This window comes from Sebastes umbrosus, chromosome 18, assembly GCF_015220745.1.
Source record: "Sebastes umbrosus isolate fSebUmb1 chromosome 18, fSebUmb1.pri, whole genome shotgun sequence".
NCBI lineage: Eukaryota > Metazoa > Chordata > Actinopteri > Perciformes > Sebastidae > Sebastes > Sebastes umbrosus.
This window is the reverse complement of record NC_051286.1, coordinates 12,745,251-12,768,615: the sequence shown is the minus strand read 5'-3', so window position 1 is coordinate 12,768,615 and position 23,365 is coordinate 12,745,251. Positions and strand designations below refer to the sequence as shown.

The following is a 23,365-nucleotide window of genomic DNA, read 5'->3' as shown; positions in this document are numbered from 1 at the left end:
ATCTATCTCTATAACTCCAAAACAAATGGCTTCATCATTGTCTCTACTGATATGAAGCTTTCTGGACAATCAGTGCTGTTGCCTTACAGCCATGCGGTGTTGTTTACGGAGCTCTCTGACTCGGAGCTGGTCCATGGTGGAGGCCACGTCCTTGACGTTCTGCTCCAAGTCCTCGGAGTAACGCTGCACCAGCGGCTGGGGGATGCCACACCGGCCATGCTGGAGGAGAGACGGGAAGAGAGAGAGACGTTAAGACATGGCTATATTGAAAAAAGAATACATATATACCACATAAATCTATGTTTTCAAAGAAGAGGACATCATGTCAGACATATTTAAGCATCAGAAAGCAGTGGATAGACAACCAGTGAGAGGCAACATGAAGTGAGCTGACATAAAGCATCATTTTGACCTATTATGGTCATTATGAAGACAGAGATCTGGTTGTTTATGAATGAATGAAGCAGGCTAATGGCGTCAAATTGCTTGTTTTCTGGCAATGGTAATGAGCATAAGACATTATAATTAAACTCATTTTCACTGACACTGAAAGTACAGCTAGATTATATGTTGTATGTCCATTTCTGCTATTATCATTTAGTTGGGAAAAGAAAAGTATTAGTATGAGAGAAGAGGAAAGAGAGGAAGATACAGGATTTTCATGAGCAGTGACTATGTGAGGGATGAAAACAGGCAGAAAGCTCTGCTGAACTTTTTGAACTTTTTAGTTTTTTTGTTCTCTCTCTCTCTTTGTGTAGACACCTGCAGTGATGGCAGGTTTCCAGCACCGCCTGGTTTTGGTTGGCCAAACTAGACCGGAGGTCTTTTTGAGGATCAAAGGGTGGGTGGATGGAGGAACGGATCTCTCCGGAGACACGGATGGAAAGCAGGTCGGTCATACAAACCTACCTAACCTTTGCATGCCTGGATTAGACCGGGCAGGATGCCTTTAGGCAAGTTTCAAGACGTACAATAATTTGATTTTATCCTCTATTATCATGCCTAGGGCTGAATATCGGTTGAAATTTCCTAATATCCGTGCCAATATCATATCTGAGAATCGGTACCTGTACCACAATGGTACTTGAATGCTTAGTTTTCGGAATAAAAACATGTTTTTTCTGAGTCCTACTTTATATCAGCAAATATCTTAAACAGGAGTAATGAAAAAAAGATTCAAACCAAGCTACTTTAAATACTGTTTGTACTCAAAAAGTACTGATATCTGATACCAAATAGCCAAAAAGTCCACTATCTTAAAATAATTGCAGTTTAATTAGCAAATAGGAATCAGATTTAAAACCTTTTCAACATGTTTAACCTGCGTGACCTCTGACACCAGTGACTGCATTTATGTGCAGGCTCACACCCTACTATACATGTTCCTACTACAGCAGCAGAGTGCCTCTCACGTCCCTGCCAACCCACTTCTGACTAACAGGAATCCGTGCGGTGCTGTGCTGTGGTCTAACGCACTGATTCTCACCTCATCTCTCGATTGCCTCTTCGTGTTTGTTGTTTTCCTGCCAGAGTCGGGGGCTCCACCGTGTTAAAGGGGCCCAGCCTGGGGTCTGGCGGGTGGCAGAGGGTTTTACAACCCCGTCTGCCTTCAGTAAGATTCAGCCCATAAACTTAACAGCCTGAACCGCATCATAGTGAGACTCAGTCCACAGTATTACCCTCTGCTCCAGGCAGCGAACTTATTATCGTGAATACACACACACCCTCGCTCGCAAATTACATACAAAAAGGCATGTGCGAACAAAAAGAAACACACAAACTTTAGACTCTATTAGTCTATTTTTAAACTAAACAAGCTCCAAAGTAAGCCGTGGCTGTTGTTGGACCGAGTTATTTCGGATCAGAGCAGCAGTCAAATTGAGACTGAGTTAAGTAAGGCATGTTACGATGCTAAACTAACGGAGCCTGACGCCAGACAAGTATAGCCCAGAGGTGTCTCGGAGCCCCATTTTCACATTAACCACAGAAACATGACTTCATGTGATTTTGTTATGTGTTGATGTGGTTTTTAAATAGAATCCCTCTCCTCATGGTGCATGTATGTTTATTTTAAAGGGGACCTATTATGCTTTTGTGCTTTTTCCCTTTCCTTTAGTGTATTATATATTTTTTTGTGGATGTAAAAGGTCTGCAAAGTTACAAAGCCCAAAGCCCACGCCAAACGGAGTTACTTTCCCCCTCTCCACAGAAACACTGCTCCTGAAACGCCTTGCTCGAGGTCCCGCCTTTTCTTCCGTAACGTGGTGATGTCACTAAGTAACATATTTGCATAACGGCTAGTTTGGCACACCCTCAAACAAAGCTAGGTAGAACAGAGCTGGAGCGGAGTCCAAAGAGTCTGGTTCAGTTGACCAATCACAACAGTGGACCAGCTGACCAAACAGAGCAGACTGGGCTTTTCAGGAAGGCGGGACAGGCGCTCAAACAGAGCGTTTTCAGACAGTGGATGAAAAGAGGTAGAAAAATTATGCGTTTTTTTAACATTAAAACAAGTAAACATATTCTAGTAGAAACCCAAAATACAAGTTTGCACCTGAGAATAAGCATAGTAGGTCCTCTTTGCAACACAACCAAAAGTCATGCCAAACGTTTTTGTAATTTAAATTGTGAGGTGATTTTTCTTGTCTAATGTTTAGATTAATGCTATTTTTCTAACCTTGTCAGAGTAGGGCTCCTCCGTCAGATCGATGCCCTCGGCCTCCAGCCGTTGTTCCAGGAGGGTGAGCAGGTCCGGACTCATCTTGGCGTGGGAAACCTTCCTAGCAACAGCCACCTTGCAACCCAGATCTGAGAACCACGGAGGCTGCACTGCTGGCGGAGTGCCTGACTCCTCGCCTATGGACGAGGCGGATGAGGTGGCGCAGGGGCTGGCGGGGGTGCTCGGGGTCTTGGCGGGCAGAGCCGGGGCGCCGTAGCTGGGGCTGCGGATTATGGGGCTGCTGGGGTGAGAACGGGTGAGGGAGTGAGTAGGGGAGGGAGTGGGTGACGGCGAGGAAGGCAGGGAGAGAGGGGCGTGACGCAGGCCGTTGGCGAGCCTCTCCCTAGACTTCTTGGCAGGAACAGGAGGAGGGACTGGAGGCTTTTTGGGGTGAGTCCGGATCACCCTCTCCCCACTTGAATCAGGGGGACTTGGAGTAGGACTGGAGAGGAGCTCTGGAGGGTTGGTGGACTGGGCCGTGGGACAAGGCGGGCGGAGAGGCAGCTGGGAGGGCACCGGTGGTCTGTCGGCCCTTCCTTTCGGGCTCACTGTTGGAGTCCTGTTCCGAGCTGGTGAACCCTCCTCTCTACAGACCTTAGTGGGGCTCGTGTCGCCTGATTTGGGTCCTTCCTGGGTGAGTTTAAGCTCCACACCCAGATCCTTCTGCTCAAAGTTCTGCTCCCAGTGCAGATCTCCCAGAGAGTGGGAGCGTTTCCAGGGTCCAGTGGGCTGCGGCGGTCCGTCCAGGTCCTCGCAGCTACGGCTGGCCGGGATGGGGGACCGTCTTTGGGCTTTCCGCAGCCCCAGCAGGCTGAAACCCTTCAGGGAGGGTTTGATGAAGAAGCTTTTTGTGAACTTTGTGCGCTGGTTCTTGCTGTTCTGCTGCAGAGCCTCTGTGGAGAGGGTCATGGGCAGCGTGGGGTAGTCGGGAGACTGGAGGCCTGCTGAGGAACGACTGGAGCGGGAAGCCTTTCTGCTCTTTCCTGCAAAATGAAAACATGCATCCTCTCTTAGTAATGGCATTAAGACACTTTCACCAAAGTGAGCCAACGTTTTTCCCTCTTTTGTGAAACTGCAAATAGAGAATACGTCATTCTTCAGCTTGCTAAATCAGATCCATATTAAAAAAACTGTATATGACTCAACATTACTGTATTTTACTGCTTTTCATCCACACTAGTTTCCTTGTTTATGATGGATCATGTATTTCTGCAGCACTGGAAAACATGTTCACAACGCCAATTATATTTTAACAGAGCCAAGTCATTTGGAAAAAGAAAACCCCACTCATATAAGCATTACATGCTTATTGTCTGTAAACCACAATCAGTAATGTTTATAAAGAAAGGGTGGAGTGCCACTGCGTTAAGATAAGCTCTTTGACTCATGACCGAACTGGCTGATTTGTTGTCGTGATAGCAGCGATCCCAAATAAAGATATCTGGACGTGATAGTTCAGAAACTTTGGAACAAAAGGCTGAAGCTACTTACCATCTATCCTCTGGCTTACAGAGCAAAGTGGATGGATGAAATGGATGGGTGCCACGTAGTGAGGCTTGCCAAAGAGTTTAAACGGCGAGATGACAGAAAGAAGTTCAATAGATGGAAATGTCGTAAAATATCTTAACGGTTCCCAGAAATGTAAAAAAAAAAAAAAAAAGTTAAGCATATTGGTGTTTGCTATGGCCAATTAGGTAGAATGGGTTATAATAAATGAAATTACTGGACAGCTCCAATAAATACTATATTTACTTTAATTACCATGTTAATTTTCAGACGTGAAATTGGAGCAGAATGAGGTCAAAAATGCAACATAAGCTGAGAATGTGTGGCTATTTAATAAATAAGTGACATTTGCCAATTTCAGTTGTGAGTTAAAAACTAGTATGATGTGTTTTATACACTGAAATATAATAACAGTATATAGACTGTAATAAACTTGACCAAACTGAAAAATATTTATAAAATCAATTAATTGTTTATATCAAAATGAGTAATAATAATACAATAAAATGAATAAATACAAATACAAAATAAAATAAATAAACTATTACAATAAAATAATATAAAACAAATAAAATAATAAGCCGTTTTCAAATAAATCACACCTAAAGCTGTGAATCATTATTATTTTTTTTATTTTTTTATCACTGACTATCGTCATTACCTGCCTTAACTGACCAACACATCACCACATTATTTATGCATGTGAAGATGAGTGAAAGTTGATAGATTTCAGAAATCATTTGATGACGTGAGGAAGAATTATTACATATAGTTACAGGAAAACCTGAATGTCTGTTAAAGGAAGGTCGTTTGATTAAAAGAGTAATGTTCAGGGCTCTACAGTGACTTTTTCCCCCCAAAAGGAGAAAGTTTGAAAGACATTTTTAATTACCTCCTATCATTTAAATCCAACATTTTCCTTTGACAATTCTCTAGACTAATAAATAATGATGATTTTATGAGTTTGTACAGGTGAGAGAACTGTGGAGCCCTGAAACTGCAAGAAGAAATGCAAAATGTTTACTAAATGTTATGCGGCTGATTTGTGAACAGGCATGGAAGGAAAAACAGACAGAAAAAAGAGGCGAAACATTAAAAACAAGCAAGCAGCATCAGTCTTTTTTTTTTTTTTTTTTTTAAAGAAGTGGCTTTTATTCCACAACTAAAAATCTCCACTGTGGCAGATAGAAACCTGAATGACACATACAGTACACACATAAACGAGGAAACCCAGTAGTTACACTGGAACCCAACAGATATAGAAAGAAAGGTTTGACAAAGCAGTGATTTAGGAGTTGTGGAGCTGTTAAAAAAGCAGGTTGTGTGTGGAAGAAAGAAAGCAAACGAAGGATAGAGAAGATTAAAAAATAAAAAATAAATCTCACAATGAACTCTCTTACAATCTATGAACTACTATTTAAAAATATTTTCTTTTTTTAGGCACATACTGTATGATTGTTTGTGCAATATGGTCACTGTAGACACAAGGAAAGTGACACATTGAAATAGCGAAGATTTAAATGGCAGCTGTGATCTGTTACCCGACTAGAACATTTTAAAATAAACCTTATCAGCCTAAAGAATCACCACTGCAAAGAAACATTTACTGACATGCTACTCTGCAAGCTCTTTTTCTATATTAAAATAACACTTAACAGAAATACTCTGTGAGCCCATAATCAACCTCCTGGTATCCTTTTACCAGCCTTGAATCCACAGGTGGAAGAGCTGGAAACCTGAGTCCCAGACTGGGCAGTGAGTTTGTTCTCATCACAACAGTTTTGTGCATCGAGGAGGATCTCTCCCTCTGAGCTCCCAGCACTGTGGGCTGGACTAGGCTTTGTGGTCTTGGACCTGGCTCCCTCTCTGTTACAATTGGACTTTGGCACTGATGACACAGAATGCCTATAAGATGGAAAGAGCGGTGAAGAAAGTGGCGTGAAAGGATAGTTAAAGTTTATAGGGTATGAGGTGATAAGTGGTTCTCTAGAGCGCCCGTACTAGAGAGGAAAAGGTGAGGTTTGATTGGCAGGCGTTGGTCCAGAGGAGTGAGATGGGACGAGGTGTTGCAGAAGCATGGCGAGAGATGGAGCAGAGGCGGGAAACCCACAGAGGAAAAAAGGGGCGAAGGAGGACTAGCCTTGGATCTTGGTGGTCTAGACTACGAAGCTATCATTACCGTTCTCCAGGTTCTCATTGCTCTCGTAGCAGCCGGAGTCTCGCGGGGAGTCTCCCACCAGACACGGACCCTCTGACAGCAGCTTCTCCTGGGATCCAGACAGGCCGCTGCGCTCTGGATCACTGCTGCCTGGAAATACAAAGACACAGAGAATAGCAACGCCGTCAAAATTAGGGTTGAATGTTTTTCCATGATTTAAAAATGATTTTTAGGGGCATTTTACGCCTTTAGATAGCGACAGTGAAGAGTGCCAGCTCTTAGTCGACATCTCAACCCGAAAGCCAAGGAGGTACCCAATTTAAAAAGTGATCGCTTCTTATGAATATATCACTATTTTCCCAGACATTTGTCACCATGAATTAAGTTGTATTTGAAGTTTAAGGCCCTCCCGCGTGACGAATAAACAACACGGAAATGCAAAATACTCGCCTGTAAATATTATATATCTAGGGCTTTTATTGTGAAAGGAGAGAACGGAAAGAGTGGATCTGGTCTGCGCTGCCTTTGTCAAGGTTGAAAGGAGTAGTGCAGTTTGCCGTAGTGGTTCGGACTACAAAGCCTCTGTGTTGTTGTTTCATAAATAAAGGCGCAACTTAACCCGTTCTGCACAACTTGATTGGTTGATGCCTTTATTCGCGGTGCAATAGCACGAAAAAATGATGTCGGTGTGTGAAGGCCTTTATTCCAAAATGATTGGCACACATTTGTATGCTGAATTTTAGAAAGAAAAGTTATGCAGCTGATCCACTTATATTGCCATACAGTAATAATGACATTTCAAGGCGGCACTTTGGTACTTAGTAATGACAATTCCAGGCATGTACATGCTGCATGCTTGGAGATGGCAACTTGTTTAAGTACATATGATAGTCTAATATTCAGACACAGGTGCACAGGGACACATTTACGGGTTCCTGCAAATACTTTTCCAGGGAAAGGTAGTCGATTTTGGAGATAATTCACAGTAAAAACTCTCATCAAAATACAGATTTGATACATCTTTTATACAGCCAAGGAGTGTTAGTGAGTTTGAATTATCACTCGAGTGCGTTCTCACTCTTTTTTCTACTTACTGTCGTACTCCTGCAGCAGCTCTACGGCGGTGAGCAGCACGGCTCTGTGCTGAGGATCTCTGATGTTCAGCTCATCCAGGTCCTCCTCTTCCAGCAACTTGAACGTGTCCAGGTCCTCGTAGCCGTTGAACAGGAAAGTGGGCATGTGCTCCTGCATGGCAGAAAAAATGATGTCTGAGTTTAAAGTTTCTTTTGAGGAGAAAAATACACTCTAGACCAAAAGAAAAATACACTTTGGATCTGAGTCATGGGACCAGTGACAAACACTTTTGGACTCGAAACATAAAACACAAACAAGAGAACAAGAGTCGGGTACACACTTGTCATCTGCTCATAATTCCCCATCCACACTGTATTTTTAAATAACTACTCAGCCAAATCTAAACTGCTATTTGGATTTTTAGATGGCATGTAATCGCTTTAAGCCGTGGCTAATTCACTTATGGCTGCCTCAACTGTCAACCCGCAATAATTTGGCACAAACCCCGTCCTGTCGACAGGCATGTAAAAATGAGCTGTAGCAACATTAGCGAGTTAACTGCACCAATCAAGCAACAGCTGTTCTAGCTATGACCAAGATGGCAAACGGGACTCGAAAGGGAGACCCGTTAACGTGATGTGGTAACAAAGAAGAACCGAAGGTGGAGACGAGTACATCAAAGTTCTCCTAGACCACAGACGTTTTACACAATAACACAAACGAGCACAACATAGCAGTCACCCCAACCACCGTGTTATCTGAGATACGCCCTTGTGAGTGTGAGTCAGCTGACACTCCTTCCACTTTGAATATTGCTGGGCTCCATCCACACTTTGTTGGACGAATACATAGACTGTGTGTCACCAGCGAGACCATCAATTACAATGGTGGAGTCCACACAAAGAACTGCGTGTCCCTGCTCTATTTCTACTGGAAGATGCAGGACTAAACAAAAGGACCACCAACTAACACAAACACCGCCAGCCGGATCCTCTCATCAACACTATCTTTTGGCCTGTCCAAAACTTAAACGCGTTCCAAAATCCAACGATGATTTGGCAGAGAAGTCATCTGGCGCAAAAAGATACAGTGGTGTGCAGACTGTATGGTTACAGACACTCCTCACTGCTGATGTGTGTTCCAAATGTTGGCTTGCCAGTTTAACTAAATGTTACTTAGCATTTCCAAAAGTACACACAAACAATATTTTCACTGATTGGCCAATCACGGCATTTTACGATCTGTTGTTTCTTTAAAGCAGACTGTTGTGCTATGTATAACAGGCCGTTGCCATGGACACAGTTCTGATTTCGGACTCTGGAGGACCATTTGTGTGTCAAATCCGCCTTGCGTCGGGGGTCCTGCATCACCCCGTCAGGGATTATTTCGCAAAAATGACAGGCTTGTTGCACATTATCCCTTACGAGGAGCTCAGTCAGTTTGTTTTGTGAACATGGAAAAGATGCAAACCTGAGAAAACTGTGGCACTCTTAAGCAGTAAAACTTTTTACATTTCACTTTAAAAGAAAAACGCCCTCTACAAACAAGTGAAATATTGTGTCATCTAGAGAATTTTGCTATTGCCATCAAACACATTGACAATGGGTTAACACAAAATGACTCCTTGAGCCTATCTAGTAAACAAAAAAAGACTTGATTTAAGCAATGAAGCTTCAGAAAATCAAGATAAAGGCTTTTACTGCATTATTTATGGGGAGCAAAGCAGCACAGTACTGTGGACAGGGGCAGCAGCAAAACGTAATTTAGCCACCTAAAAGAAAGGCTCGCTGTTGGAAAGTATTCTAAATATAGCGTACACTTACGGGTATCTTTTTTTTTTTTTTTAGGTGAGCCTTTCTTTTAAGGTGGCTAAAATATGTTTTTCTGCCGGCCCCCGTCCACAGCACTGTATTGCTTTTCTCCGGTGACGGTGCTCCTGTCGGTTTCTCCAAGCTGAAGGTGTGCCGACCATCATCAACTGTAAATAATACACCTTCTATTGATAAGTACCTCATGCAACCCCACTTCAAAACACCCGAACTATCCCTTTAAATGTATTTGCTGTGACGTTTATGATTGGTCTTGTTTGTGAAATAAGCAAAGCCATTTAGTCTTATCTTGACCAGATGTTTGGACCGGTGTGTCGCAACCATGCAATCCATTTTATAAACTTTTAAAAAACTAATATCTAACTAAGAAAGGTAAAGACTGCTTACTGTATGTCGAAACAAGTTGAATACTTGAATGCAAATGGTGCTTGAAAAGATAATTTATCTTGAATAAGGAAATGTGTGACTGGAGCACAAATCAAGGAAAACAGTAGTTAAAATGCCTGGTAGATTGGCTGCAAACTAGAAACTTTAAAATGTTGTATACGTGTTATTTCTGGTGGAGACTGAGCGCTCTGATGATGCACTTGTAACACCCAGACTCCCCAGCTCACTGTAGGAAGCCTGCTGTGCTGTAACATTAATAATGCACCCTGGCTCTCTAATCTGTGACTCGGCCATTAGGCTGGCCAGAGATAAAACACACAACCCGCAAAGTCTTTTTCTCTGTTCGGGGGGCAGTGAGGCCTGCTGGCTGCCTGAGTGGGAGGAGAGGATACCAAGCTCACGGCGTTGTGGAGGTTCTGATGAGAGATGAGGGTTGTTTGTCGGGGCGTGGCCGTGAGAATGTGGGTGTTAATGTTTATGCATCGGCGTCAGATCAAACATCCTAAGCTGTGCAGCCTGTAATTGCCTGCGCTATATTTATCTCTGCTTGTCTGCAAATGTGTTTGGAAGATATTTAGCTAAAACATTTACTTCTTAAGATTTGTTTTCTCCTATTTAGGTGCCAGATGGTTGGGATTTCTCAGGTTGGACAATTCCCTGTTGTCAAGTTTATTACACAATGAACAAAATCAAACTTTACGACCACTGGAAACATATTAAATGCCCGTCAATACTGTACCTTGAGGTTGATGCGCTCCAGCAGGTCCTCCACTGATGTGGGTTTGGGTGGTCGGCCCTTTCTCCTCCTCCTCACGGGCCTCTTGGGCTTCTCCTCTTCCTCGATCAACACGTCCACGTAGATGAACTTAAAGGTGCCCACTTTGTTGTTCAGCAGGCCCATCCACGTCCCCATGGGCGGCTTACTGATGATGTCGATCACATCACCGCGCTGGAGGATCACAAGGACGAGAATTCAGAATGAACTTTTTGCAATTATATTTGACACTGTTGAAGAATATTGAGACTAGCTTGGGAAAAACTGAACCGTTAAAGTAAACGGGTGTATCTTACCTTGAGTTTGAGGGAGTCGGAGTCGTAGGGGCTGGGGGTGAAGTCTGTGTGGACTCGGGCGCGGCCACAGAACGGCCCTCTATAAGGCGGCTCTTCGTCATCGCCATCCTCTGACTTCACGCTTTCTCTGTTACTGGCTGACGAGTCGGTGGTGCTCACTGTCTGACCACCTGGACACAAACACACACATGTAGATTTATATAAGCTAAACAAATAACTCCCTGGTCAATGTAATAATAAGATGGATGTATGAAGTAACTAGATGTGAAGTCGTAGGTAAACTATTTTGATTTTATTTCAACAACCTTTTATTTTTTGCTGCAGTGTCTGTGTGAGAACTTCAGCTTAAAGTCTCAAACACTTGTATTACAGATCCTGGGAGAGTACTTGCTGCATATTTCTCTCTGTATCTGAGGGAAGGCTGCTGGAAATCATGTCAACATGTGGGAATCTGGGAGGCAGGACTTCCTACCTAATAGTTACCGCATGTTTGCCTGCGTGTTATTGTGCATGTTCTACTGCTCCGAATGACTAAGTCAGCCAAGTCTTTAATTCACCCTGAGGTTGAGACGGAGGGTATTTTATCCGCAAAGACGTGACGGAAACAACAGGTTGAAGTAATCAGAAGTTGTAATTAGATAAGAAGACCTGAGAGGTCACTTTGAAAACTCTCTGAGATCACAACACGTGAGTCAGCTGGTGGGACTGGGTGCGATCGAGACAGAGAATTCCTCTTCATGGCCGTCACTCCACAAAAATCATAATTGGTATACATGTAATGCAATCTGTATGCAGAATTGAAATATACAGTACAGCAGAAAGCAGCAAATGCCACAAGCACCATCTAGTGTTAAACATGGCTCAAAACAGGCAGTCAATTTAAGCTATACACTAAATTACAACTTACAATTTTTACATGAGAAATAAAATGTACTGACATCCTAGAACTCCATGACTGTACTATAACCTTAATTATGTGGCAAAAATGTAAAATAGCACCAAGAAAAAGGGGTTTGAAACAACGGAGGACTTGATTTGATTTAAGATTTGATTTAAAAGATGCTGAATTAATTTTTGTGGAAGCAAAGAACAATATTTATCTTAATCACGGTGTCAAAAAGGTACTTATATGCTATCTAAAACCCATTTAAAAACATCAGTCTTAAAAAGCAGGTGCTTGGATCTTACTCATTGAACTCTGTCCGCTGAGTGAGCTACGCAGACTTTCCACGGAGCCTCCGGCCTTCAGCTTGGGCTTCTCCAGAGAGTCGGTGTCGGGCTGAGGGGACTGAGGGGAGCCAGGAGCTCCATCCGGACTCGACTGAAAGACAGAAAGTGAGCAGGAGATACAGATGGGTAATGACAGGAGATGGGGAGGAAGATACAAAGGAAATGTTGTGCAGTTAAGAGATGATTGGATGTGAGAGATGAGAAAGGGTGGTTAAGAGGTTGACATAAGATGGAAAGAAAGAAGAAAGGATGGAGATGATGGGAGGAGAGGGTTGGAAAAAGAAGGGGGGAGTTAGAGTGGTTGTCAGTATTTATATGTACATAATTGAGATTGTGAATATTAACCAAAAACTGTGAAAAATGTACAAACTCTGCAAGATTTAACTTCTTAAAGTTTCTGATGTTAATTAGGAAAGATCTTTTTGTCGTTTAAAGACCTCATAAAATAGGCGCTCAAACTTCTTAAGTGAACTCAAGCAGCAACAAACCAACCAATAAAATCATACTAAATAACCAGCTGTTCTTTTCTGCATGTCCTTTCAGCCATAAACTAGATCCCTCACTGTCTAATAACCTGTTTGAACAACTTATTTCAACAGGAATCACATCAAATTATGGAAGTAATGATATCATTTAATTGTGGACCTTTTAAAGAGGTTTTTTTTACTTGCATTGTATTATTGTCAGTGGTGGAAGAAGTACTCAGTAAGTAAAAGTAAAAGCTCTGCATTCAAAATTTTATAGTAAAAGTACAAAAGTATGAACATCAAAATATACTTAAAGTAACAAAAAGTACTCATTATGCAGAATGGATGATTTCAGTATAATATATATTATATTATTGAATTAACATTATTGATGCATTAAAATGTGCATTGCTTTAATGCTGAAGCTACTAAAGGTGGAGCTTATTTTTTTTATTATACTACTTGTACTATAGCTTGTGAATTTCACCAAGGGAACAATGAAGTCCTATATTTATCCAATTTAATACATTATAATTTATTTATTGATAATATTTAGTATTATTAATCTGCATCTGCAAAGTAACTAAAGTTATACAATACATGTAGTGGAGTAAAAAGTACAGTATTTGTCTCTGAGATGTAGTGGAGTAGAAGTATAATGAGACCCAACCCCTTAACATGTGTCCTATGTAGTGGACATTTTGTCCACATGCATCTCCTTGTACTCTTTTGACCTACTCTATCAACCCCTGGTGTATTGTAAAGAGGACATCCGGGGCTTTCCAGTGATTTGTTGTGGGTTTTTTTAATCAAGTTGAATGTTTTCTAGGTTTAATATCACTCTACAGCTACAATCTGTTAATTTTTTTTGTATCTTCTAAATTCGGCTGTGTTTTCACACTGTCCTGCAAAAATAAAAATGAAATTTAAAAAGTCTAAAGATTTTCTTTTAACCCTAAATAGGAAGGAAATCACAAAGAAGACCCTTTTTTTACTCACTTAAAACACTTTCGTTTAACCTTTTGAATTTATTAAAATCTTTTTAGATCTCTTTTGATGAATACATACAGCAACATGCTACACTGACATCCACTGTACTGTGTTTGATTTATCCACTAGGTGGCATTGTGGTCTATAAAATGACCACGGTTGAGACATTGTCACATGGCAATTAATTTTTCTTTGCTCTGTCCCAACCAATGGCTCCATGACTCATGCCAGGATATGTGGGACACAGTGTTGAGACCACTGTGACTGACAGATGTTCAGCTGTGCATTAATGACCCCTTCTGCAGGGCGACATCAAACTGGAGGGGCTGGACGGGCCACTAGTAAAAGCCACAGGATGCCCAGAAAAATGAGGCCAGTGCAGATGAGAGGGCCATTCTACTTCTCTCACACGTCAAGTCTCCATTTCCTCAGAGCTCGCCTCGGGGAGACTTGCATCACTCCATGAGCTCAGCATGAAGCGCGCACACACACACACTCCGCCCTACACACTGGGCCCAGGGAGAGCACAGCACAGAGACGTCCAAAAGTGTGTGTGTGATTTAGCGCTCCATGTTTATTCTGTAACTAACACAAATACTCCCACCCACTCACAGCCTGTGGACAGAATATGTGGCTTACACTGCAAAACATCCTCTAAATGTTTGCAGAACATGGGGAGCTTTTATTCCTTTACAGTTGCGCTTGGCTCACTGTTTAATGGACGAAATACAAAATGTGTGGTTTTTATGGGACTGTTTGTGTTTTAGCTGCTCCATTTGAAATAAAGGCACGGTTTGAATATGTTTATACATACCTTATTTGCCCTAAAAACAAGGCAAACTTACAGAATTTAATGCAATCTGAACTTTCTACAATTCAAAATTGCATCCATGTGTGTTTTTTTGTCTAACCTGCTCAGACAAGGAGCTGCTGTACTTCTTCGACATGCGTTTCCTCATCGTCTCCTTCACCGACTTGACCTTCTTGCCCAGTGAGATCCGAGACGTGGTGGGGGATTTGACCACTTCTCTGTATATGGCCTCCTGCTCTTTACTCTGTGATTAAAAGAAAGGAAAAAGGATGGCCAGAGAGGAAGGAGATGACAGAGAGAAGAGAAAGAGAGAAACAGGAAGAGGACAAAGGGCAGGGAGATCACAAAAACAAAAGGAGAAAAACGGGAAAGAAAAGGTGATTTAGCGTGACACCAGACCTCGCAGCCTCTTCTAATTTCACAAGCTGCCACTACTCACGTTGGGATCGGAGCCCGCGTTGACCACATGGAGCGAACGGTTAGACAGGTCAAAGCCTCCAAAGCTGCACGTTCTCTGTAAGGGGGGGGGAGCCAAAACACAATCACATGAGTCACATTCAAAAGGTCATGTTACAGGAACTCCCCATCCCACACCCACTGAGGGGTCAACGCACAGTGATTCATGCTTGACACAACACAGGCAGCACTCTGATTAATGCACATGGGGTATATGGTTTGTATATATGCGGGGGCATGATGTCATATGGGACCTGTGGACAGCCAACAGACATGATGTAACACAAACTGTTATATGAGCTGCTCTGTAAAATTGCAAATTACTGCACGGTCCTCGGCAAATGAGCTGTTATATTGACCGTGAAGAGCGCGCAGTCGGCTCCAGCAAAGTTGCTCGTATTATGCTTTAAATGCTTGAATCCCTGGAGAAAACATTGGATGCAATTAAACCTTTCTTGATGTGGCCGAGCTATAAAACACAACTGCACTTTTACATTGCATTTCAGCCTGATGCAAAACATCTTGTGGTTAATTATGAGAAATGCAGAACGGGGGGCTTAGTATGCAAACATGCACAACATGTAGGTTGCTTAGAATATGTTATTCTCATCAGAAACATTTTTAGGGGGAGTAAATTGTTTCTGCTGAGAGGACAGGATGACTTTAGAGGTCAAACAGCAAGATAAGGGGTAGACACAAAGGGGAACTGTGACATGAGAGGAAAAAAGAGATCCGGGATCTTATCACTGAGCTGGTTTTCCTTTTTTGAATCCTCCCTAAGCTCTGCAGTAGGTCACACACAGACATGTAGACACAGACATGCACATGTGCCAAAAAACTTGTTTCAAGTGCAGCACTTGATGGCATTTCTCCTTTGCTTCAAAAAGCCATTACTCCTACGACTAAACTCCCACCAACCCTGGACGAAGATCCTCCGTGTGAGAAGGCATTTTCACGTTCAGCAAAAATTGTTTGTTTGCATATTAGATGTCCACAGCTGCAGTCCACATCACAACTTCCCAAGGAAAAGCACAAACATGTTTGAAGAGACGTCCAAAAAGAACTCTGAATGTGATGGCGATGGCGATGCTCGATGGAATGGACATGCACCCAGAAAAAAAAAAAATAACGTCTCTCAAAGATAATTATAGGAAAGGAAAAAACAACTAAAGAAAAAAAAAACATCTGCAACCATAGAGGCACGGGCCAAAAAAGAACACGAAAAGCCAACAACATAAAAAAGTGGATTTTTTTTTTTGGAGAGATTTTGGATGAGAACGACCTCCGGTGATTTCACTAGAACACGATAGGATCCAGGTACCCTCAAAGCTGCAGGATAGCTCCTCTATGTCACCACCTAGAGTATGTGTCGCTACTTCTGTATTTATACATGTGTTGCTATACTCAGCCTTGTTAGTTGATAAGCATAAAGACTATTCAGTCACTTAATAAGGCCATTTATTGAAAACATCTCTGAGGCTATGTGCTGTGCAGTTCTAAGGATGAGCAGCTTCAAGCTTGTACAACATCTCTTCTGCCCACAGGGATCAGTGTGACTGTGCCAGTGTTCTTCAGGGATCTGACATTTATAAAAAGGCACTTATAAAAACCTCTGCTGCAACTTAACCTCCCTAGTGGGCCACTGCACATTCCACAATCATTTCATATTCTGAAATAATAAAAAAAAAAAAAAGGTTGAAAGCCAAAGGCATTCACTTAAAGGTCATAGAAGATGACATTCCTCTTGGGGCAGTTAAGTCTGTGATAGATACACAAGCCCCCGGCCGTTTTCTATACATGAGCAAAGCTGCGATGCTTAAATGGATAAGGTGAAGTCATTTGACCTGGCGTGTGTGTGTTGCGTGTGTGTTGCAGTATCTTCCCCTGTAACCTCCGAGCTATTCTGCAACTTTGAAGCACCGAGGTCCTGCTCACACGAGGCGGTCGATTGAAACCTCACGGTCTGAACTCACAGACTTCTGCTGGATGCGCAAGAGCACACGCTTGGTGCAGCGGTCCACACTGGCCGCCCACTTCCTGTCTGCCTCACGGTCCTCCTCCAAGAGACAGCGGCGCTCAGCGCGGCTGAGGGTAACTGGGCGGACCAGCTGGGCCCAGTTGAGGTGGCCGTACAGGCTCCGCTCCACCACATAGGTGATGTTCAGCTCGCTGACTGCCGTTCGACCACGCAGCCTGCGAGTCGGGAACACCCAGCCGCCTCCCCCGCTTCCAAAACCTTTTGATTTGGCTACATCACAGCGTGCAGGGGAGGAGGGGGTGACAGACAGAGGGGAGATGGGGGTCTTGGCGTTGCGCGAGCGTTGGTAGAGGAGGTGCTTGGTGGAGTAAGCGTAGTTGGGATCAGGTTTCCGGTGCGTCCAGCTGCCGTGGTGCCGGTTGGCAGGTTGGGGTTTGGGGCTGCCTTGTGGGCCGTCATCCAGGGAGATCAGGAGGCGGGACTGGGAGTGGGGTTTAGGGCGGGGTTTGGTGAGGCCATAATAGGCGTAGAGAGCCTCGTTGTTACTTACCCCATGGGAGATGGAGCTCAGGGCCTTCCGCATCTCGCTGTCAGTCGTGGAGCGCGACAGCTTTCCTTCGTCGTCCAATCCGCAGCCATCCAGCTCCGAGAAGGAAGAGCCACTACCGCCCACGCCGGAGTTGGAGCCTCCGGAGCCAACCGGGGTTCTCCTGGGGGGCCGGATGAGGCCGTGGGTACTGGACGATTTATTGAAGGTTTTGACCAGCTTGTGTCCGGACCAGGTGTCCAGGCTGCTGGAGGACGGGGAGTTGGTCAGACTGTCTGTGTCTCCATCCAGAGAGAGTTGATCCTGGGTGAGATCCTGGGGCAAAGGGGGCCTCTTTATGACCCCCGTATACAGAGCTGTGTTGTCCTCACAGGTGGGAGGTGACCCCAGACTCAGAAAATCTAAAAAGAAGAAGACAGAAACCTTAGATAGTTTGTTACTCGGGAGGATTTAGACATCAGATTCTGAGTAGTCCCATGACCCATCTGTGGTTTTTCCAAACCACTGCTCGCCAGCAAAAATTTCAAAACACATTCTTAACGTCTGAGCATTAGGCAAAACCCATGACAGATGAGAATGTAATACGTTGGCATAAAAAATAAATCCTACTCTTTAACCCACAAGTCATTAATTTCAAATAACCCTTAGTTGGAAACCCAAATATTACTACGACTTAACTTTAACTTCATTTTTAGTGAGGACAGACAGCTCATTTTAGTGCTCAAAACAGATTTTTAACATGCAATTTTTCACAAGCAACGCAAGCAGAGTTTAAATGTACAGACGTAGGCAAAATCGTTGGTACCCTTCCGCTAAAGAAAGAAAAACCAACAATGGTCACTGAAATAACTTGAAACTGACAAAAGTAATAATAAATAAAAATTCACTGAAAATTAACTAATGAAAATCAGATATTGTTTTTGAATTATGGTTCAGCAGAATCATTTAAAAAAACAAACTAATGAAACTGGCCTAGACAAAAATGATGGTACCCTTAACTTAATATTTTGTTGCACAACCTTTTGAGGCAATCACTGCAATCAAGTGATTTCTGTAACTCTCAATGAGACTTCTGCACCTGTCGACAGGTATGTTGGCCCACTCCTCGTGAGCAAACTGCTCCAGCTGTCTCAGGTTTGAAGGGTGCCTTCTCCAAACTGCATGTTTCAGCTCCTTCCACAGATGTTCAATAGGATTTAGATCAGGGCTCATAGAAGGCCACTTCAGAATAGTCCAATGTTTTGTTCTTAGCCATTCTTGGGTGTTTTTAGCTGTGTTTTGGGTCATTATCCTGTTTGAGGACCCATGACCTGCAACTGAGACCAAGCTTTCTGACACTGGGCAGCACATTTCACTCCAGAATGCCTTAATAGTCTTGAGATTTCATTGCACCCTGCACAGATTCAAGACACCCTGTGCCAGATGCAACAAAGCAGCCCCATAACATAACCGAGCCTCCTCCATGTTTCACATTAGGTACAGTGTTCTTTTCTTTGGATGCTTCATTTTTGCGTCTGTGAACATAGAGCTGATGTGACTTGCCAAAAAGCTCCAGTTTTGTCTCATCTGTCCAAAGGACATTCTCCCAGAAGCTTTGTGGCTTGTCAATATGCATTTTGGAAAATTCCAGTCTCGCTTTTTTATGATTTGGTGTCCTCCTCGGTCGTCTTCCATTAAGTCCACTTTGGCTCAAACAGTGACGGATGGTGCGATCTGACACTGATGTACTTTGACCTTGGAGTTCACCTCTAATCTCTTTGGAAGTTGTTCTGGGCTCTTTGGTTACCATTCGTATTATCTGTTTCTTCAATTTGTCATCAATTTTCCCCTTGCGGCCACGTCCAGGGAGGTTGGCTACAGTCCCATGGACCTTAAACTTCTGAATAATATGTGCAGCTGTAGTCACAGGAACATCAAGCTGCTTGGAAATGGTCTTATAGCCTTTACCTTTAACATGAAGGTCTATAATGTTCTTTCTGATCTCCTGAGACAACTCTCTCCTTAGCTTTCTGTGGTCCATGTTCAGTGTGGTACACACCATGATACCAAACAGCACAGTGACTACTTTTCACCCTTTAAATAGGCAGACTGACTGATTACAAGTTTGAAGATACCTGTGATGCTATTTACAGGACACACCTTAGTTTAATATGTCCCTATGGTCACATTATTTTACATCTTTTCTAGGGGTACCATCATTTTTTGTCCAGGTCAGTTACATTAGTTTGTTTTTTTAAATGATTCTGTTGAACCACAATTCAAAAACAATGTCTGATTTTCATTAGTTAATTTTCAGTAAATTTTTATTTATTATTACTTTTGTCAGTTTCAAGTTATTTCAGTGACCATTGTGGGTTTTTCTCTCTTTAACGGAAGGGTACCAACAACTTTGCCTACGTCTGTATATTCAGTTGAAGCATGATGCCTCAAACAGAGACCTTAATGTGACCTGGAAATACTACATTAACTGCCTGATATAAACAAATGTTGACAGATTTAAACTATGGTTGAACCGTAAAATAATCCGGGGTTACAAACCTTCAGAGCCATGCTTCTTGCCCTCCTCCACCTTGATGAGTTTTTTCCTGACCCGGCGTGTCGAGTTGACCAGCTTGTGAAGCCGTTTGAACTTCACAGAGTCCTCCGATTGCTCATCGTCTGACTGCTCACGAGACTAGTGGGAGAGAGAGAGAGAAAGAGGGAGGGATGACACAATAAAAAGGGACAGACGGGCAAAAACTTCTCAATTAAATAAACCTTTAAAAACACATTAGTAAAAAGCAGGAGAGACAATAATACACAAGCTTTGACAAATACATTTTGAGATTTTCAAGACGCTGTTGTAATGCGACGGATGGGAGCGTTGTTTAGGGTGGAGTCAAAGTTAGTGAGGTGAGAAATGGAGGGTTGGAGGGACACATTCATAGTAAACACAGAAATAATGCATCAGATGAAACAGTAATTTAAAAACAAATTGGTACAACTGAATGACACAATGAATCAGTGCAAGATTAAATGGTCTAACTGGTGTTATGGTGCCTCTCCACTGATGACCACTGCATTCAAACTCTCTGCACAGTGCAGCGGAGTGGAAAAGACACCGAATAATGAAGTCACAAACACTTTCATCACCCCCACACATCCAAACCCTACTCCCAACCAGAGCACACACACACTCTCCAAGCTGTATGCATATGTGTGTGTCCATGTGATGATGATGATGCTGATGAGCCGAGCTTTGGCCTAAAGATTGTCTGGCAGGAACGGCCATCATTAGGCTCAAACAACTTCATTTGTTTCTATTTGCCACTGGTTTCCACAGCAACACCACCTCTCTTGTCACATGCTGCCAGCTCCACGGTCAGGGTTGACTGCATCGCTTGCAAAAGGGACACACATGCACGCATCGCATACACAGAACTAGACAGAGCGGGGGCCTGCAGAGCTCAGCTTATAAAACGCAGTCTTTCTCCTGCAGGCTCTAAAGCTAACAAGGAAGAAACCGCTTTCTCGCTGTTGTTGACCACAGGCCTGGCTCAGAAGGCTGCTGACATACAGTAGGGATGATGGTAATGAGTGCGGCTTGGTTGGAGCAAACAGATCCGACATTGACCGCAAATCCACGATGGCACCAAACCACCTTAGCAGATATTTTGATTCCTGCAGGCGTGGGAGTGTTACAAAACCGTAGGCATCGTCGCCAAGTTGGAAACGGGGACAACACATAAATCAATGTGGCATCGCGAAAGTCCATTCTATCAAACCTGCCTCCACTTTCAGAGGTGCGTGATGAACTTTTAGGTCTTCTGTCATACCGGCTCAGCGGACCAGAACTAGGGTATAGCCATTCATTTGGCCTCTGACAAAACCGCAGAAATAGGCTCTGAAAACCCATAACTCCACTGTCCCTCGGCCCAGTTCTCCCTGACAATCCCTCAACTGAACCACACAATTCTGGCTACAGCGGAGACTCCTTCAACTTTCCATTAGCTCTGGACGATGCTTGAGTGTGTTAGCGTCAGAGAATGTAATGTAATAAGAAGTCTGTGTCAGAGAGGACTGATAGAAGAGGAGGTAGAAAGACTGTGAGATCACAAAAGGTTGGATTGGTTCTTCTTAATAACTATTATTGAGAAGTGCACTAACTATGTGGAGGACAACTGCCTTAGTTACCTCACATGAGTTGTTCTTCTTCTTGTGTGAAAGACAGAGAAAAGGACTAGGAGATGGTAAAGAGGCGACAATGATATATAAGTCCTAACCCTGAGTCCTGAGGAGCACCATCCATGCAAATGACCACATAAACAGGGGAAGAGATAAAGAAAGAAAGCCAAACACGAGGCCATGAATCAAGCAGGGCTGAAAGGCGGCCATCGAAAACAAGGTCAAAGCAACAATTCCGCCGCCACAATTGCCGTTTCACTTCACAAATTACATCGAGGCTCGTTCCCATAACTTTGGAGACGCAGTTAAACTTAGAAAACTACAAACCAACATCCTCATGATGCAAAATCTTCCTGTCATCCTGCACCATAAAAACAGGACAATCACAACAGCACCAATCTATTTCAAACAGTTACGAATACTTACCACCTCATTTAAAACAGCAGGGCGCCGCTTTCTGCGTTAACATCCAACAACTTAGCAAGAGCGGGTCCCGCAAATCCATATCGTGTCGACCAGCATTCTCACGCATCCACGACCCAAAATAATATCTGTGCCCCGTGTGCACATGCTGGCAGATACAGACAGACGCAGCCTGTTATTGGATTTCAGCTCTGAGGAATGAGAGACTGTTTGGAAGCGCCGTGCCGCACGGCTAGCAGAGAAAAGGCGTGTTGTGCGAGCAGAACAATCCCAGCGTTTGAGCCCCTCTGACCCTGCCTTGGCCCCCACATCGCTAATGGCCAGCGCAGGAATGTGGGCTCCGATCGCCGGAGGAAGACAGACCGGGGGAAAGACGGCATCAAAGAAAGGCACAGAGCAGCCACAGATTATATATTGCAAACATGTCAGTTACAAGCATGAAATGTATATTAACATGTCTGTATATAGAGCGCACACAGACATGCAAAACTGTTTGAATTTGGCAATGATCTAATTCCATTCATTAGAGGGGTGAGGGGGCTGTATGTGACACCAATAGAGGCCCCAGAAGAGCAGTGATATTTCCTGAAGTGGCCAATTTTGGAACTCGGGACACAGAACTCCTCCCTTTTCAGGGCCTCGGGGTAAAGTGCAAAGTCTCCTTTTTCCCTCCCTTGTTTCCTCTCAGCCTCCAGCTCTTGCATTTGTTCACAGCCTCCAGAGCCGAGCTGTGTGTTCCCTCCAAACAATACGCCTTCAGTAACTCGTCCATCCTCTCCCTTGTCTGTAAAAAACCCCCAATCGATCCAGCTTCTTCCCACAGGAAGTAAGCAGCTGGCAGCGGAAGGGTAACGCGAGGGCTGACAGACTGATATATCAGCAAACTCATGCACAATTCACACATCAAAGAGCCAGCCAGAACTCAAGCTGAGGTTATGTATGGCATAATTAACCTATTTTTCATACGGAAGGAAATCATCAATCATTGCGCGGAAAAAGAATCTAATAGGGACCCTTGACGATAAAACTAGTTTTGCATGAGTTTACTTACAGTAAGTGATAGATATGTAGATTTTCTTGAGTTTATGAATGCATACCATAATATGACTGACGTTGAAGAGTCACAGGGGGCAGCTATGAATGTGTAAAAGTCAAGCACACCTCTCACTGAAGCGTATTCATCAACTTAAAAGAAATCATGGGGAACTCTATGCAGGATCTAAATCTGTGTGAAGGCCGTGGGGTCAAACATCCATTTACTTAACAGTAATAATGTGAAATGCATTCAGCTGCATAAAGTGGATATAAGAGCAAATGCAAGAGACTGGTTTTAGAAAACATCAGTGCTGTTTAGTCGGGAATTAGTAGCACATTTCAAAATAGCAATAATATACATGTGCGGGGAATTATTATCTCGGAATTTTTGTGTTTGGATAAACTCGCTTCCTGTAAAGGAAAGTGGGTCAGTGTGTGAGACTGTTTGCTATTCCCATATGATGCCATACAGCGCAGAACTAATGAAAACAAAGCCGCCGTGACTAGTGCGAATCTGCAT

At 43.3% G+C, this 23,365-nt stretch overlaps 1 protein-coding gene across 6 annotated transcripts in view; it reads right to left on the bottom strand.

Moving 5' to 3' along the window:
* sash1a (SAM and SH3 domain containing 1a) overlaps positions 1-23,365 on the bottom strand; it is a 187,723-nt gene that overhangs the window by 3,678 nt on the left and 160,680 nt on the right. For 5 of the 6 annotated variants that reach the window (XM_037750710.1, XM_037750712.1, XM_037750715.1 and 2 more), the window contains 11 exons: positions 19,762-19,897; positions 17,227-17,624; positions 14,682-14,756; positions 14,343-14,486; positions 11,933-12,065; positions 10,745-10,914; positions 10,413-10,622; positions 7,478-7,628; positions 6,405-6,533; positions 2,678-3,702; positions 88-219 (listed from right to left, as the gene is read on the bottom strand). In XM_037750710.1, the coding sequence (XP_037606638.1) occupies positions 88-219; positions 2,678-3,702; positions 6,405-6,533; positions 7,478-7,628; positions 10,413-10,622; positions 10,745-10,914; positions 11,933-12,065; positions 14,343-14,486; positions 14,682-14,756; positions 17,227-17,624; positions 19,762-19,897 (2,703 nt within the window). Of the gene's footprint in view, positions 1-87; positions 220-2,677; positions 3,703-6,404; positions 6,534-7,477; positions 7,629-10,412; positions 10,623-10,744; positions 10,915-11,932; positions 12,066-14,342; positions 14,487-14,681; positions 14,757-16,671; positions 17,625-19,761; positions 19,898-23,365 lie in introns of all 6 variants that reach the window. The other variant, XM_037750709.1, reaches the window with a different exon arrangement.